The sequence below is a fragment of the Homarus americanus genome, unplaced genomic scaffold, assembly GCF_018991925.1.
Source record: "Homarus americanus isolate GMGI-L3 unplaced genomic scaffold, GMGI_Hamer_2.0 scaffold34345, whole genome shotgun sequence".
NCBI lineage: Eukaryota > Metazoa > Arthropoda > Malacostraca > Decapoda > Nephropidae > Homarus > Homarus americanus.
The window spans coordinates 724,310-744,237 of record NW_024736072.1 but is presented as its reverse complement, the minus strand read 5'-3'; the positions used below and the strand labels follow the sequence as shown (position 1 = coordinate 744,237).

General features: G+C 42.0%; 1 protein-coding gene across 1 annotated transcript in view; it reads right to left on the bottom strand.

Moving 5' to 3' along the window:
- Window positions 1–2,186: 2,186 nt before the first annotated feature.
- The window catches only part of LOC121871921 (pollen-specific leucine-rich repeat extensin-like protein 2), a 51,189-nt gene continuing 33,447 nt past the window's right edge, over window positions 2,187–19,928 (bottom strand). The window contains exons 4-6 of the mRNA XM_042374522.1: window positions 4,735–4,764; window positions 2,882–2,983; window positions 2,187–2,261 (exon numbers count right to left, since the gene is read on the bottom strand). Coding sequence (XP_042230456.1) covers window positions 2,187–2,261; window positions 2,882–2,983; window positions 4,735–4,764 — 207 coding nt within the window. The remainder of the gene's footprint in view (window positions 2,262–2,881; window positions 2,984–4,734; window positions 4,765–19,928) is intronic.

Sequence of the window (19,928 nt, the reverse complement as noted above, 5' to 3'; positions counted from 1 at the left end):
GCGATGGATGATAGAATAGTCTTCCGCTATGGTGGATGACAGCAGTGTTAAGCCAGTGTCAACCACCACAAATATAAAGTGTTTCTTGTTTGTTTTTTCGTCAGAGGTAGTAACAGCTTGGGGAGGACCATCGCATCGTAATACCAAGAAGCTTCTCCTCTCTCACGTCTGATGTAGGTATGAGAATCGAATCTTTGGAGGCCACAGGAAGCGTGCAGGATATAAGCTTTTCAGGGGGAGTGATGGGTATGAGCTCTAGGGAGGAGGGGGAAGAGAAGGGAGGAGGGGGAAGAGAAGGGAGGAGGGGGAAGAGAAGGGAGGAGAAGGGGAGAAGATGGGGGAAAATGTCGGGTCTTGCAAGGAGGGGACAGTGGCATATGAAGCTAAACATATGCCGTGGGTAAGTCCATGAAACGAATTTAAAGCAGTAGAGAAAACGAAAAACACCTGTGAGATAAAGATAGTGGGTAAAGTAAACGCCAGACGTAAGAGAGACAAAGTGTAGTGGACAGTAAAGTGAGGGAGGGAGGGACGAAAAAATAATAAGCAGTGTGAAGGTGATGAGTATTAAGAGCCAACTTGCCATTTTGACACTCACATATGCACAGTACACAACAAACTGGCGAACACTTGTACACTTATATAAGGAACACCACGAGGAAGGCTCAGAGTGGTGTAGGCTATAGTTAAGAAAGAAGGAGGTTGGATGACTGAGTGAAGGAGTAAAGGAGAAGGGCTGGTGGTGGTGGTGGTGGCGAACCGGTCCTCCATCACCCTCGGCCCACACTCCTGACAGCCCCTGCATATATTAGCGACTCCTCCTCCCCCACTGTAGCCGCCGCTTACGGGAAACATACGGGTATTAAGTGTAATTTCCACACACGACACCCTTCCACCCATCTCTACGGCATCTCACAACACCCACAGCGTCTCAACCATCCGTCTCCCTTACTACACGCTCCTTTTAAAATACAAAAAAAAATATTTGTATGCACTTAAATCATTGTGTCAACTCTCATTCACGAGCTAAAAGCCTTACGCAGCCTCGACTTATAATCTATTTGTCTACTTCCCACCTCTCTGTTGAAAAGGTATTATCTACATCAAGTGGCTGGAAAGTTCCCACATTGTTTTTGCTGCAAATCATGTCGCCATTCTTTTTCTTCACAACAAACGTGGTAAAGTAACCAGCTAAAACACTGAATCTCCCGGTCATCACTGGTTGAAATCCTCTGTTTTATTATCTGCTGTCGCTTCTGGGTGTGATTATAAAGCGCCAGAGAACTACTTTAGCCACGTTGGACTCAAGACACTGCCGATAAAACAAATTTTGGTCTTGTCACATGACAGTCGTGTCCATGTTAGCTCCTCATTATCATATATTTGTCCGGTATATTTCGACGACACCAGACAGACACACATGTGAAGTTTGTCTAAATTAGTTCTGGGCACACCCTGACCAACACACGACACGTCTAATGAACAAGTGGAATCTTTTCATGTAAGCAATAAGAGTTAGAAGTTGAAATAAATGAATGAATGAATGAATGTGCGTGCGTGCGTGCGTGTGTGTGTGTGTGTGTGTGTGTGTGTGTGTGTGTGTGTGTGTGTGTGTGTGCGTGCGTGCGTGCGTGTGTGTGTGTGTGTGTGTGTCATTCACTTTCTAAAACACTCACTCACAGGTAGCGGGTCACTCCGGCAGTAGGTAACACTAGCACAAGTACACCTACAACAAATGCACGGGCCATACACCTCTCATCCCCATGTCAATCTTCTGGTTACTGGTCAAATCGGCCCAGTCCACGAGGCCCCATCTTAAAGGTTAGGTTAGGAGCCCAACTGACCTACAACAATTCCTCTCCCGCTACAGGATGACTCTCGGGGCAGCGTTGAAATCCCTGCCGAGTTCTGTTGTAGGTGTGAGTCTTGCACACTTACCACTGTTTAGATAGATAGATACATACACAGATGGTTCTTTAATCACTTAAAAGTTGTCAAACCAGTTCACGTTGGTTCAGCTTGTACAGTACCTTTTGTGTACAACTAACAAATTTAATTAACACCTCACACTGGCCGATTTTACAAAAGGTTGCCTGGTACTATCCCACACACGTAACGAAACAGCCTTACAGAATCGAAATATAAACAGATTTTTAAACAAGGAGGTTTCATCATGTCTGGAAGGTTTACGTCTCGAAACACAGAGACGGACACGCGACACCGGACACATCTACATCACCTAAGTTCATGGTAACTGTGTTCTTGTCACAGATAAACACAACTGATCACAACTACAATAATTAATTAATCTCACAACTGTTATCTAGGATCGGCTGCTCTATAAAGATCTACAGGGTGTCCATAAATGATTACCCTAAAAACAGTTTGCTCTCATGTTTTCACAGGGTAATCATTTATGGACACCCTGTACATCATCTCAGTAAAGACTACCGACGAAGCTGCTGTATCTACACCACTGATAACTAATAACAGTCACAGTTGTGTGTTATGAGTTCCTCAGCAGTCGATCAATTATATAACATTTGTGTATAAATTCAAATCTTAGTCAATATGGGAGATTTTAATTCGAATACGATAACACGTCGTTTGATATTGGTACCAGTGTTATTATTGAGGATAAACATTAAAAGAGGAAAATGCCTTCAAATGGAGGATGGTTCATAAATATAGGAAAAACATGCTCGAAAATAAACCAATCACGCTGAACAACAAACTATTTTCTTAATCTTATTACAGAAAACAAACTGCATATAAATATGAAAAAAAAAACACACCGGAGAAGCATATGTAGTATTAACCAAACAACTGACATTAAATTCGCAGCTGATGGAAGGCCAATAATGGTGAAGACTTCCCTTACCTTGTATCTGGCGAGGGTCGGGTGAATCTTGAGAAGTCTCAGGATCTCGTTGAAGTCACTCTTGGCAGCCGCCACCATCCACTCCTGCCCGTCCGCGCCAAACTGCCGGGAAGAAGCACCAATATCGAACTCAATTAAACCTATCAATTACTTACATACCGAACTAGTGGTGGGCACCGAAGCTGCAGGATAAACCTCTGTGTAAGTTTGTTTCACCACGAATAGAATGTGTGTTGCTGGAAGGTGTGGAGAGGAGGTAATTACTATGGAGAAGGAAGAGGGTAGGAGCAAGATGTGAACCTCAAGGCCAAAAAACTGAAACACCTGGAAGGTCAAAATATTTTTGTTTGGTAAGAAGAGCTTCATGCCAGACCACACTTAGTTTTACACTAATGAAAGGCATCAAGACAAGATTCGGCAAAGTTTTCAGAGAGATATTGGTGATTTTCAAGGTGTTTGAGTAGCTGTTTGTTTATGACCAAGTCCACGACTTTTATACATGATTGAGGTGAGTGTAAAACTTTTTTTGGGTATTGGCTGGACATTGCACACTGTACCTCCACCAAGTCTTTGGTACACAAATGCCCCCTCCCCTGAGGTGTGGTCGGCAGTGCACTCGGTAGCATTCACTCACCCAACTGTGAAGTCAGCCCATTAAGTTTGGGCGAACTGGGGGTAGGCTGGGCGAAAAATAGCGACCAAGAGGTAAGATATTTGTGGGAACAGGAGCAAGATCAGATGCACATTTTTAGAGGATGAGAGGCGTGATACTACCAATTCCTGGAGCCTTGTTTGGATCGAGACTAAAGAATAGAAAATACTAGACAGGTATAAAATTTAGATGTTTGCATGAGATGGTAAGAAACAGGTGCATGGAGACATTGCTCCCAAGATCAAACATTGTCCCTACAGGACTCTCTTTATCTTACACTGTGGTAACTGTTGTTAAGGTCAGAGAGGAGGATAGAAACTAAGTACAATGTAGAGAAGATGTTGCAAAATAGCTTGACACGAGACACATTTGTTTTAATAGTAGGTCGGCCATGGTTACATAAAGTGAATGTCGAAAGTGTCTTGGTTTCAGCTGTGGTTCCACTGTCAGTAGCAGACTGTCCTACTTTAAGACAGGTAAGGTTGAACCTTCCCGAAATCTTTGTAAGTACAGAGTGGGATATGAAGAATTCCATAGCCAAACGACTGTTTTGCCAAATATTGTCAACACAAGTGAATGGGCGAAGTTGAAGCTCCAGTTGCAATGGGAGCAAAATTCGTCCAAACTCCTGAAGAACATTAGGAGTGGGATCCATAAACTAGTTACACCTTACATATCCCTCAGTGTACCTTACCAAGAGACTGTGTAGTACGACCTATGTTGACTAAGTATGAATTTCCGTAAGCCTTGTTGCTTATACTTTGGAAACAGCCTTACATTACTATGAGCACAATCATTCAAGGATATACTGTAGAATGAGTGAGATAATTTTTGTGGTGGATATTACAAAGGTTTAAAAGAATAATGATTCACTAGGACACATCTCATCACGGTACACGAGGTACAGACCCAACACTAGGAGTCAAAATCACTATAAATGTTACTACAAGAGATTCTTTAGTGGGAAATTTATGACTGTATATACTGGATACATTTGATAATATTAACATCCTAGTTACTAGTTACTCACACCTTGGAGAGAACAAAACAGGTTCAGTTCTTCCAGTTAACATGGTCATATTAACTCGGCTTTCGGTCCATGAGTTATATACTTGATAAAAAAAAAGACAAACAATACTGATAGAAAATGGCGCAAACTTCAAAATGCGTCCAATCACATAAAAACAGACGACTGACTTACCGAGAGTATAGACGTGGAGTCGTCGTCATCCTGTGGACAGAGAAAATAATTATTAGTGGAGGTATTTGTCGACCATCCCCTATAGCACATAACTCTATAACACACACACACACAAAATACCGATCATAAAGATATATCATTCAGTGGTAAAATAAATTCTCTCTCTCCCTCTCTGGTGTTGAGGCCGCGTGTGCCTAAGTGAATGAGAGAAGAGAAGGTGGATAATGTTAACATCACTGCATACTGTGAGCTGTACGGAGTGTCCTCAACTAGTTCTAGTTCAACCTTCCCATCAAAGTTCACCATATTCGTACGAATATGACGCCATGGCCGTCTCCACGCACACTACCCCTTGTCGTCACAGATGAAACCTGACACCTCAATCTAGTTTAGTGGACCGATGGATCAACCAGACATGGCCTTTATCAACCCTAAGCACCGTGGTTGACAAAAGCAAAGTAGATGAGCGGCGTTTGGTGATACCATTACTCTCCTACGTCCTCCAGCAGCTGTCACTTTACACTAAGGCACTCGTATCTCCTGCCTCTAACAAGGAGGAGGGCGCCCCACTCCCCTGACCATCTCACTTTCGGCTACGACAAAAACCAAGAGTGTAGGTGCTGGCTACGGCGTACCGCAGGGCGCCTCGCTCAGGACGCTCTGATAACCACAATGTTTAATGACTCGCTCCTAAGCGGCTCTTGTGCCACTACCCTAAATTGGTATTTGATAGCCTTAACTCTTGCTGCCCGTTAATGCCCACCTGCCAATATAGGTATCCTGGGATGTGTACGTCTACCACTTATATATATATATATATATATATATATATATATATATATATATATATATATATATATATATATATAATATATATATATATATAATATATATATATATATATATATATATATATATATATATATATATATATATATATATATATATATATATATATATATATATATAGTCTTTTATACTCTAAACTTGTGACAATTTATTTTTAAAATCTTAAGAAGTTTGTGTGTCATGAACGGTAAGAACAACACAACAGAGCTAACTTATACATCCCTCAGGTGTGGGTAGGGAGGGGGACTATACAAACGAGAGCCAGTGACCAACACAGCCAGCGCACAGGTTCTGAGCACACGCCTTTAAAACCAAACTACCCCCCACCGTCACCACCCGCTCGTTGAATTAATCTAGTAGAAAAATAATAATAAAAAAAAACACTAGCACTCGTGACTTATTGAGGGGCCACTGTTGTATCGTGGCAGATAAATAAATTAGGGGGTGAATAACTTACCAACGCCTTAAATAATTGCAACACCCACTCGGCCAATCGCATAACCAACAAACAAACTCTTTGGACGATCAGTTTACATACATCTGACTGCCAGTTCATGAGACAAAGAGACTTATTTAACGACAATTCCAGTCAGGGTCCAGATTAAGCGACCCACCAACACAGATTCTGACTCGTAATCGGTAAGAGTCGTTTCTTTTTTCTTATTCAACACCCACGTGATACAACAGTAAATACATCAGTACTGCACTCTCTAACAACACCATTTACCATTTATAATTATTATAATTCCTCTTCAATAGTTCACTTAACAACATTTGGGCGATATATAGAGTGACTTGTAGGAGTGCAGGTCTGACTCCTTTACAAGTGTATGTTTAGTGTTGTGTTGTGGTTACCCAAAACAGTGTTGTCTGAAGTGGCCGACATAACACCCCGCCATGGTGGTGAACATCAGGGTACAAGATACACTTCACCACAAGGACAAGAACAGCTTTAATGTATATATAGTGGCTATCTAAGCTGACTGCCGAGAAAGTAATATTATATATATATATATATATATATATATATATATATATATATATATATATATATATATATATATATATATATATATATATATATATACTAAAAGGTGACTGTACCTGCATCAACACTGGGGACCATTGAGATATTATAAACAGTGTGATAGTAAACACAAGGTTCTATAATGACTGAATTTTGGCATAACTCTGCATTTAATTACAAACAAAATATTGCAACCAGTATGCCTATGATTCACTATATGGTTGCTTTCGAGAACACAAACACTCGCATACACTGTGAGCAGACACACACACACACACACACACACACATTGGGTAGATAACCCAGTACCGTTTTGATGTACCATTCCAAGACGGATTCTACTCATACCCATTAGTCTCCCACACGGATAATTATAATAATTGTCAAATTATTTTCACTCGACTCGCAGGAGTTACCACTGTAGTCTACAATATCCAAAAGATGGAGAAGAATTTGAAGAAACTCAACTGTCTCTTGTTTTGAATGGAGGAGCATGGCGATTATTCGCCAGCACAGTGTGGTGTCAGTACAGCGGGGTAATTCAGCACTGGCAAACCCAGTAGCAAAAATGAGCACGACAAGCGAGGATCGAGGCTGCCATCAGGCGGGATGTGTGTGTGGTCGTGGCGTGTGAGGTGGTGGGAATACCTGTACATAGTTTGATAAATAAGAGATGTGTTGGGTCTGTCGCCGTCGCTCGCCCCGTTGTTCCCCCAGCTGGCTAGAGTCGCAGGTCCCGTCCTCCTATTGAGGTTCTAACTATACCTACCCCCACATCCCCATTTGTCTTGCCCCAACCCCCCAATTAGGCTCAATCTGTTGCTGTGGTTACTGTTGTTTTATATTCACCCGTTGCTGATGCGATTAATTGTCTTTGTTTCTGTTCCATTTACGATGGATGTTGCTGCACCTTCTGTACTTCTTCAGCCGTGATAGATGGTGTACCTTCAACTGGGGTTGTTTCAACCTGTGGTAATGCTGCTGCTACTATTACTACCACTGTTCCTGTGGCTGTATACTATATACTGTATATCGCTGTTTGTGGATGTTTATGATACTGCAATGGTTTAACCTGCAGGTGAACACTACTGTTGCTCCAACTATACAGATTAGCAGATGAAAACCTTAATTCCCTTCGTCTTTCAGATGGTGAATTGAACGATAAATATCGAAACGAATGAAAACAAGATCTCCCAACAAATTACATATATAAACTCAACATGGTAAACTCATGACTGCGATTTTAGGGAAGCTATACGCAGCAACAACCACGGGACTTGGGTAAACATAATATATGATGTGGGTCAGAGTACCGTAGACGTGAATACACCTGTGGGGTAGGTGACATACACAGTATCCACGTCGACAGTACTCTAACCCACATCATATATTATGTTTACCCAAGTCCCGTGGTTGTATAGCTTCCCTAAAATCGTAGCCATGAGGAAGACAGACGAACGGATGTAAGACGACCCAAGAAAAGTAAGCTTCTCTTTTATACCAAATAACTAATTAAATATATAAATCTTTCGTTTTCATGGTGTATTTAGAAGGAGTCTTAAAAATAGGTCACTTTGTTAGTAATAATTCCCCTTATGGGTACCTTCCCCAGACCATAAGTTAGAGACACAGAGAATTGATCACTTAATATTACATCCCTCACGCACGAAAAACATTATCAGTCAGGCCACACTGGGCACGTACTGGACTGATCAAATCTAACCATAGAAGAAAGTGTAGACCAAGATGAGTAAGTGTAGCAAGAACGGTGGCGTGGAGAGCAAGGAGGAGGCCACGGAAAGTAGGAAGGAGAGACGTGGAGGAAGAGCACACCAAACAAGGAGAACTGCGATTAGAACAAGAACAGAGTACGAGATTACTGTGTGGGTGGGTGGCGAGTAGTGGTGTGTGGGGGTGGCGAGGATGGTGGTGGTAACGGATAGGGAGAAAAGATAATTGTGTGTGGTAGTGATGGTGGTAGACGAGGAAGAGAGATGGTTGGTGGTGGTAGTGATGGTGGGTGGAGAAGAGACGGTAGGGAGGTGTTGATCAGTGAAAGTTTTTATTTCTATTAACTTTAAGAGTAGAGGTCATGGAATCTTTTACTGTAGTCTTCATAAAAGAGACAAGACTTCTTTCTAATCTAAACGTTTCTTTCCTTAACTATGGTAACATAATTGCTACCTTAATGTAATTTTTATTTTTTTTGGGGGGGTTATAAAACATGACTTAAATTTTTGCATTACGTAACCAAATTTAAATTAATCCAATCTAATGCTTATGAAAATTAAAAAGAAAGGCCAAATCAACACACTCACCTGGAAAACCATCAACCCGGACCGTGACCTTGTGCTTGATCATCTACACGCAAAGTCAGACAGGCTCAGAAATGAAACCACTGCTGACACCGTGTTGGTCTCTCGAGCCACCTTACAGTTTACCAACGAAAATGACACTGTTAAAAACTCCTTTCATTTTGTCATCACTTTAGTCATACTTGAGATCAAATGAAACTAGAGAGAAAGACGAAGGTGGTACTACTGCTGTGGTGGTAGTAGTAGTGAAGATGGGGTAGTATAGTTGGGGTGAAGATTGTGGCGGTGGTGGTGACAAGGGCAGGGCAGGACATGTGGCGGTCACCTCACCTGCCTGCATCACCTAGCCAACCAACACAACACTTGCCAGTATCTCACACAACACGTTAGTGGAACATCCATCTTTAGTGCCCCTTGTAATACGGATTTTCAACTGTGAGAAAAAACCTCGTGTGTGTGTGCGTGTGTGTGTAAAAGAACAAAACATGTTCTCATTGACCATTGTTGAGGTGATATTTTTTTTGTACCAACGAAGCAGTCCACTAGTAAGAAGAACAATGTCATGAGCAAATGATAAAAAATAAAACACACACACACACACACACACACACACAATAAAAATAACTGGTTCGTCCATTACTGTTTTTTTGTAAGCCAAGTGGCAGTATAAGCGAGTGTGTTGTGACCCCCTCCCCCAGCAAGGTCACAGTGAACCCCACAATCACTTATACTGGAAGGAGTCGTCCATCCCGGGCTAGCACCAGCGAGGAGGTATCAATAACCCAGTGTTGTGAGGGGAGGGTTAGGGCTACGATGGCCATGATAGTCTTGGGCTCGCGAGCTGGCCCTGGCTGTGTCTGGCAGGATAAATGTCTTGCCTTCTTGCTTGCTGGCAGATGATTGGCTGGTTAGTAGGTTGGTTGGCACATTGGCTGGTTGCTGATTGAACGAATGTCATCCATGGATCACTAGTTAACTGGTTGGTTGGTTGTCGCGTAAAGTTCACTGATCGGCTGTGTGTTATGTAAAGTTCACTGAATGGCTGTGTGTTATGTAAAGTTCACTGACTTGACTGTGTTATGTAAAGTTTACTGACTTGACTGGCTGTGTGTTGTGTAAAGCTCACTGACTGGCTGTGTTGTGTCAAGTTCACTGATATGACTGACTGTGTGTTATGTAAGGTTCAATGACTGGCTGTGTGTTATGTAAAGTTCACTGATTGGATGTGTTTTGTGTAAAGTTCATCGACTTGACTGTGTAGTGTAAAGTTCATCGACTTGACTGTGTAGTGTAAAGTTCACTGACTTGACTACGTTATGTAAAGTTCACCGACTTGACTGACTGACTGCATATATAAGGTTTGCTTGATGGATGTCTTGTGAGGTTTACTGACCAACTGGATGGCTGGCTGTCGTGTAAAGCTCATTGGTTCACTGACAGTGGAAGGGTGGGTGAGTGGCTGAGCGTGGTGCAAAATTCACTGACTAAGAATGGATGGATGTGGCTGACTCGCTGAAGAAAGGCGGGAGGGTGGCTGTCTGGGTGAGTGGCTGAAGAAAGGCGGGAGGGTGGCTGTCTGGGTGAGTGAAGAAGCTGGCTGGTTGGCTGTTGGTAGAGGGTTGAGTAATTGGCTGTAAAAGGCAGACTGGCTGGATGGATGGATGGATGTCTTGAAAGGATCACTTGTAGTGGGTGGTTGGCTGTGGAGTGCTGGATAGCTTGCTGGCTGGCTGACTGTAGAACGTTGGGTAGCTGGCTGTTTGTAGAACGCTGGGTAGCTGGCTGTGGAACGCAGGCTGGGTGGCTGACTGACTGGCTGGGTGTCGTGCGGGCGGGAGGGCAGGTCGGCCAGCATTATCATGGGCCACATAAAAATTCTAATGTCCCCTCTGCCGGTCGCACAAAGCTCGCCGCACGCCCCCGCCGCGCCCAGTCCCCGACTTGGCTTATCAGTGGCTGACACGCGCTATCAGTTTAAATAATAGGACAAGTGTCTTGACTGGCCAAACACCTTGTCGTCGGCTTGAGCAGCGGCGCACCCACCCACTGGCCCAAGTGTCGCCAGGGTTCGGATATTTTTCTTCCCTACCTCTCTCTCCCTCACCTAACTGCCCCTGTAACTAACCATCCTTCCTAAACTACAAACTACTACCACAACACATTTTTAATTGCCGAAGACATTAACTTAGCAGAAGTGGGAGTAATGAACACCGCCACCTTCCCTGGCTATCATGAGGCCGCCCACTCACCACCAACACACAACACCACAACAAAAGAAACAATTGCGGGTACGCGATATCTTCACCTCGACCGATGGCGCGAGAGAAGGGAGAGGGCACAAGGGAAGGATGGAGGGAGTAAAAGATACAAAAGGATATAGAAAATAAGGACTACGAGGAAAGAGGAGGGGGGGGGGGAATAATAGAGGCAGATAAAACGCATTCAAACACAAATAAATCACATTAATAAGATAAACGACTCACTTCTTAAGTAAAGAAATGTAACAATTATGATAAGTATAACGGACAAATTGAGAAATATCAAAATACACACACACACACACACACACACACACACACACACACTGATGTTAGCGTGCAGTGATACCAACATAAATGCTTGCACTAAACAGCTTTTCCATTTTAAGAGAAGTTACAATTAGTTTATTACTGGCTGGGCAGACTGTGGGCACGGCGGCGGTAACCTCTGCTCAAGTAGGTGTGTGTACAAGTGCCTGTCCAAGATACTCCTCCCTCGACTATTCAAGTGCGGAATTAACTTCTAACTCGAGTTAAGTGCTCCTTCAAGTTCCCTCCCACTTGACCATTCAGGTGTTCTCTTAGTTAACCTGACCAAACAAAAAGTGTTACTCCTCTCAACAACACAGATGTTCACTTGTCGTACTTCTGATTCAACTACTAAAGTGTCTATTTTTTGTGGGGGTTCAAGTATACTGTGACGCTAGAGTTCAAGTTGTGAGTCAAAGTTATTATTGACGCATGCGTCGTGGAGACAGGTTATCATACATGACCCACGACCTGCTACTGCTACCTCCTGAGTACTGAAACCACGGAGATGCAGAATACATAGCGGCTACAGTATATTTCTTACATAATTTTCTTGACGGCATGTGAGGCTCTGACCACAGTCAAGTGCACCACTAGTCTGGGTGGGCTTACAGAGGGGCAGTAATAGAAATTGTGACTAGCAATATTTTCAACTTGGAACAGCTTTGTGTCTCTCTGAGGGAAGAATGTGAGGCCGACAGGCTGGTAGAAGGTGATAAAGGAAGGTGGTACTAAACAGGTAGTGAAGAAGGCAGGACCAGTGAAGGGTACAAACACGTTTTTCTCTTTTGGAAGAGGAACGTGACGACCACGGAAACGAAGACAAAGGTAAGGTGGACTGAGGAAGGTAACCGTGGGTCCCACAGGAGCTATGCAGATACAGTACACTGTATACTAAATCTTCAGTACATAAGAAGGTTTTTGTGTCCAGCACTTCATTCGACCGCCTTCTTTACCCAAACTGCAAAATTAGGTACCCACACTCACAGCTGGGTGAGCTGGGAATGCCCCGAACACGAACCAGAGATCCCTTGAATATAAGGCGAGAGCTGTATCCACTAGCCCGCCACACCTCTTCTACTTATTAATGGTGCTATTATAACTCTTATTCAGAGGGAGAAAAAGATACACCGATTTTGCCAAGTGGGCACAGCAATGGTGTGTATTTGTGTGTAACCAAAAATTATACTAAAAGATAAACAATGCTGGTAAAATTTGCTATAAGGATTAAGTTTTTTTTAATTCAGAGAAAGACAATTAAAGGTTTAGAAGACGGACAGAGGTACGACTGTCCAGGGATGTGTTATCCTCATTACACGTGTGCCTGGTACTATAATTCATTAGTCATCAGGTTATGATTCGGGGGTAAGACTTTTTTTTTTAATTTTAATATTTTTTCAATAACAATAAAAGCAGTGAAGTGAGATTTTACTTATTAGGTAATGATAATACTTCATACGACTTATTAACATTAATTAATTTACTGCACTAAACATATTTAGTGACTTTACTGACCTCTCGCAAAATCGGGAACTGTCGAGTCATAACGTCCAGTGAGATAAGTGAACACCGTTTTATTTACTTGGTGTGCCTTAAAAGCATTTACATCCGCCCGTGGCACAGCATTAACAAAACAATAAAATGTGTCTACCGGATAAACTACGTGTGTCTGACGGGCCTGTACTGAGCCAGGTCCTCCTCGGCCACAGCTTTACAAGATTATCCACCAAGAGGAGGCACACAACCTGTCATTTATCTAATACATATAAAAGCTTCATGTACAAAATGGGTCATTTTAGAAAAAAATTCAACAGTTTGTTTAGAATAAATGACAGGTCAAGCTTTATGTCAAGGGGCCTAGTATGAAAAAGAAAAGAAATTCACACAGGGTCTTTCTCTCTCTCTCTCTCTCCACACACACACACACACACACACACACACACAAACCAGTCTTTATACCCACAGTGCAGCACAAAAACTCACTTAAATATTTCACACTATTTACTGTTACCATGACAGCATAAACAAATAGGGGCAGTGAAATTTTGCTCAAAGCTGCACTCTTCAGGCATTGTTCCTTATACATATCTAAGACTCCATGCCAAATTTGAAGCTGATATGTCGAGGTTTAGTCTGCCGCATTTTCTACTGAAATTTTTAAATTTACCTACAGTACTAGCCAAACAGCCGCTGTGGCGGTGCAATGTTCTGTTCAGTGTTTATCAACTTTTTTTTCATATCTCTTATTTCATTTAAGTTGTCTTTTCCTTGACCAGCGAGGTGATAGGAAGATGAAGATTGCAGGGGTTGACATGAAAGTGACGAAGATGTGGGACAGAGTGACGGCAAGAGAGAAGCATGATGCGGACAGAGTTAGGAGACAGCTTGAGCAAAAACATAGATATCTGGTAGCTGGAGATATTCCTTATGTTGAGGATAATTCAGATGATTCAAGAGATATTTCTCTCGTCAATACTGATGCTGATTTTGTCCCTGATCCAAGGGCTCTGACAGACACCAGTTCACAGAACCGAACAAGACTCCCTACACTGGCTGCCGCTTGTGACCGATACTTGATTAGTGATTATGCTGGAGCTGCCATTGCTACTGCCACCTTAACTGACTATGGCATTATCACAAAGGATGACAAGAGTCAGGTTATTGGACCACATAAGCTGCGGGATGCGAGACAAAAATACCGATTTAAGAGGCAAGAAATTGAGATGGCTAGTTTAGATAATTTGACGTCACTCTATTTTGATGGTAAGAAGACCGCCACTCGTGTGATGATAAAGAATGAGAAGACCGAGAAATGGAGTTCGAGGATGATGGTGAAAGATCATTATGTCATCATGGTTGAGCCTGGCAATGAATATCTCACACATGTGACTCCCAAGACTGGACACGGAAAGCAGATTGCCAAAACTATTGACGAGTTTCAGGTGGAGAAAAATCTAACCCAGCAGCCCATTGTGTGTGTTGGTTGTGATGGAACCAATGTAAATGTAGGATCAGAAAATGGAGTCATTCATCATCTTGAAATGTTACTTGGTCACCCGCTCCATTATTTCATATGTCAGCTTCACGGAAATGAGCTGCCTTTCCGCGCAGTTTTTTATCACTATGATGGTAAACCAAGTGGTCCTGAGCATTGGCGTGGTCCCATTGGAAAGCAGATCAAGGAGTCTTTGTCTGAGCTTCCAGTTGTCGCCTTCCAGCCAGTCAGTTTCCCTGATTTCCCTGTGTTTAATGATGAAGTGGAGAAAGATCTGTCCTGGGATCAGAAATACCTGTATAGGAATTGTAAAGGAGTTATCACAGGTGTTGTTGAAGATGACTTGGCTGCTATTGAGCCAGGTCCTCCCTGTGTGTCAAGGTGGAACACCTTATGGAGTAGAATCCTCAGGCTGTATGTAGCAACATCAAGACCCAGCCATGAGTTGAAAAGAATTGTCATTACAATAATAAAGTTCAGTGCTCCAATGTGGTTTTACATCAAGATACACCCTTACGTAACACACGGCTCAAGGAACGTATTCCAGTCCCTGCTATATATGAAACACCTGAATAGTGAGGAGGAGACGATAGTGAAGAAGGCTGTCCAGAGAAATGCATACTTCGCCCACACAGATCAACTTCTTCTTGGTATGTGTGCAGATGAGGACATGACTGTTAGAGAAAAAGCTGTCTCAATGATAAGAAAAATTAGAGAGGAGAATCAGCAAAAGGAAGAATGCACTGGCAGATCTGAAGAGGAGGAGGAAGATTCTGATGCTGCTGTTGACGAGAATTTGTTAAACTATACTGATGAGGAGGGTAAAGATGGAGATGGGAATGAGGATGTGCCTCCTGTAGTCAACATGAGAAAGGTGGTGACTCCGAAACTAAAGTGGCAAGCAAAAAACTATCATTCCATGATTAACTGGAGGAATGAACTCAAGACTGAGCCTCCTTACATTGCTTCTCTGTCAAATCTACAGGTTAATGACATTCTTGAGACACCATTAGTGGTGCCCAAGTGGCCAAACAGCACTCAGGCGGTCGAGAGAGGCATAAAAGTGATGACTGAAGCTTGCACTGAAGTGACGGGATACGAATCGAGAGATGGATATATTAGGCAAAGATTATTGTCTAGGAAAATGATGCCAAGGTTCCGCACAAAAAAGAATTTCAATATGAACTTGTAATGATTTTCTATACGGTGTACCTGTAAAATAACATGTGAATTAAATCGATGTCACCCATGTAAAATTTATCATTATCCTGGAAAACATTAAATGACACCTAATTTTTGGTATACACTAAAAGTTGACAAAAAGTCGTTCGCGATGCGGCAGGGTAAGTATGCATGAAATGGCATGAAATTTTGCACAGGTGTTTGTTACAGCCATACAAACGATGCCTGAAAAGTGCAGCCTGCAACTCAAATAAAAGTGTTTTTTCCCTGCCCCTAATAAACAATCATTCAGGAACCACTTTAAGACCAAACATTCGTCAATATAGTCTACCAGCCTTTATAATGTATCCCATCTATAAATGAGAAACATTTTACATTTATCTACAGGTCGAGAAATATGGTATTAGTGGATGTAAGTTATAGTCGCATCTAAAATAATACGACTGGCCAAACTACGATTCGAAGTACGGGATCACCTCAAGATGAGCCACCCCAGCTTATTTCACCTGATGATGATTAACCTTTTGAAGACACATTATTCAGACTAACGCCAGATGGCCTCGTTCAGCCGAGAGAAACCCCTGCCCTACAAAAGGTTAAACACCCTAACGTTACCTGGGAGAATTAAGTTAGGTTAATCAGGTTAGGTGAGGTTTACTTAATCAGGTTATGGTAAGTTTAGGTTGGTTTTAAAGTGAAATAAGCCGGGGCTAATCTCCAAGAGTACGAAATAAAGACAAGGCAGTGTGAGTCAGCACTCCACACACCATTGCCTGACTACCAACAGCAACAAGTGTTAAATCATTATATTAATTATACAACGGCGGCCTTCAAATACACACCTGCTCACTACATTCCCGGCTGATAGTGCGCATTTATATACCAATATGGTTTTACTTTATTTGTCATTTCCTTATATTTCCTGGGTTTCTAACTGGTTTATTGCGATGTAATTTTTGTATTGGTCTACTTACTTTTAAGTTTATGCAATTTATTTAATTTATTTATATTCGTTATTTTCATTCACATCAATTACTTTTTTCATTAACTCGGCTATTTTCAATTACTTATACACTTATTCATTTAAATATATATAAAATATGAAACTAAATAGAGAATGTCTGCTTTAAGTCAGTACAAATTCAGATACGCGAGAACTGATCCGCAATATGTTTTTAATTAACACAAAACTTAGTCGACTTGCCCAACAAAATTGTGAAGTGAACATTTTGGATATTTTACATTACAAAATTAAATTCAACATTAGTCAGGATGCGTGATGAAAACTCTCTCTCTAAAATTAACACAACTGTGAACTTATTTACTCCAATTACCTTCTATACGCGGTACCTACTTCCACCACACCATAGAGTATATCTATAGTACAGACGGATCATTTCAAGACTTGACATCCCAGGCCTAACTTCCTTTACCTGATGATTAAACACCCTAACGCTATCTGAGAGGTTAGGTTAGGGTTGGGTTGGGTTAGGTTAGGTTAGGTTAGGTTAGGTTAGCGTTAGGGTGTTTAATCATCAGGTGAAACAAGCCCAGGTGAGTAATCTTCATAGGATTCGTCTACAGTAATCTTATACTTTACTACCCTGTATAAATTTGCTAAACTCTGTTGAAGCCATTATAAACCAACTACTGTATATAGTTTCCCAAGATTCTCAGTGTGCTCTTCAGACGCTTCCTCAAGACACGCTACAGGCCTCAAGGACACAGCCATGTGCAGCTCTCGTGTTAATAAACTGTTTATTCTATTTGTTAATTTTCGTAAGAAATTCACAGTTTCAGCCTCACTTTCTACAGTGATTAAAGACCAGACAGACCAGATAAAGTATAACAGAGGTAGACGAGGCAAAGCTCCACTACAGCTACAGTTTGAGGCGCATTACAAAACCTAACTAATAAAATCACAAACCGACCTAAACGTTACTGCACATCATTCTTACCACTCTTGTATTAACTGTCAAACGGCGCGTTATTACATTCGAGCTTCCTGTACGAAGGGTACATGTTGTTACATCTGCCAGGTGGCGTGCAACTTGTACTTTATTTAACATCTCAATTACCACGTCAGTCATAAATAACCAGATGAAACAATGAGTGAAGAACACACGTAACTTAAATGTGGATCATAAACTAGCTGCTAACCGCGGCTAAATAAAAACAAATAATAATAATACATAACCAACAACAGGTAGCTACACAAGGATCACAGAGTGTTTACTAATGGTCCATAGCCGTCAACAAGAGGTACAGCTATAAGAGGGCCACTCATTAACAACAGTGAGGGGACAACTTTACACACGCTCCGAGCTTATTCATCCGTGCAGCCTGCTAGTAACTGCCGACTTTCCTTCAGAACACCTCATAATATTCACACCAGGTAGAATCATTAATTAAAGATCAGTAATACCCAAGATGTTAATCACCTCAAAATATATGACTACATTATCACGATGCTAAACTTGGTCATAAGGCGGGAAGCCACAGTGATGCACCAACATTCATTTCTAATGTACAAATACCCCATAACATGTCTCGTGAGGCCTAAAATATTTATCGGATCACCTGAAGATTAGGCACCCCAGCTTATTTCACCTGAGGACTAAACATCTTAACGATAACCTAACCTATACCCTACCTTAACCTAACCTACCCTACCTTATTCTAACCTACCCCATCTTAACCTAACCTATACCCTACCTTAACCTAACCTACCCTACCTTATTCTAACCTACCCCATCTTAACCTAACCTATACCCTACCTTAACCTAACCTACCCTACCCCATCTTAACCTAACCTATACCCTACTTAACCTAACCTACCCTACCTTATTCTAACCTACCCCATCTTAACCTAAGCTATACCCTACCTTAACCTAACCTACCCTACCCCATCTTAACCTAACATGTACCCTACCTTAACCTAACCTACCCTACCTTATTCTAACCTACCCCATCTTAACCTAACCTATACCCTACCTTAACCTAACCTACCCTACCTTAATTTAACCTGACCTGACCTACACTAACCTAACATAATATAATCCCTCATAGAGTAACTGAAGGATATAGCCAGGATAACTCCCAAAACAAAGGGCAGCATCAATAACCTCCTACTGGTGAGTAAATACCAGCTGACCACAATCTTGCTTAAGAATGTTACGTATCACTCAACATACATTTTCTTTACTTCCAGCTAAATAGAGGGGGAACGAAATGAATGTAGACTCGAAATGAATGAAGACACAAGATCAACCACAGTAAACCCATCTATCCTTAACCCACGTCCAGCAACAACACGAAAGATGAGTCAAGAATTGTTGGACACTGTTGGCCTGGAATGCTTCACCCCTGCCCACTTTGCTCAGGATATATAACAACTCGAATACTTCCCCTCCCGAGCGACTCATCTACTTCGCTGCAAATGTGACGTTAACGAATCACTGTCGGTGGGAGATTGTGTTAGGGAGCAATCTAGCTTTGTGTGGGATTAACCAGACTTTATGCTACAGTGTTTCTACATCATTCGGAATCAGCATGACCTTGTTGTGTTGTAAAGTGCCTCTCACTAATGTAGGTTAAGAGGCGTAGAGTACATCAACCCGGTGCTGAAACAAGTATTGAAAATGGGAAATAATTTTATCACTGTTCACTTTTTTTTTAGCTTTACTTTCACAGACCCCACCACTGCCTCACACAGTCCTCACCAGTGCCTCACACACCCCCACCACTGCCTCACACAGTCCTCACCCACCCCCACCACTGCCTCACACAGCCCCCATCACTGCCTCACACAGCCCTCATCACTGTCTCACACAGTCCTCACCAGTGCCTCACACACCCCCACCATTGCCTCACACAGCCCTCATCACTGCTTCACACAGCCCCTTCCCAATGCCTCACACAACCCCCACCTGTGCCTCACATACCAGTTTTACATGGTAACAAATGCCCCACAACTTACTACTGTACCAAAACTACTAACTCCCTTTTATTAAGATTCTGAAGAAGAAAAACAAGGGGGGGGTGTTATTACAAAAAAGGGGGAGCGGTTAGTACAAAAGGGAGCAAGTTAGCCCACCATCATTATACATCACCACAATCGTCCTTTCCCAAACTTGTCATAAATACATGTTCATCAAAAACGTGTTAAGGTTGATTCTACCAGAGGGAAAGGAATCTCTCTAAGTAAGGCCTATGACCACTGCACCTTACACCAGTCATCTTTTATAGTCTACGTCCTA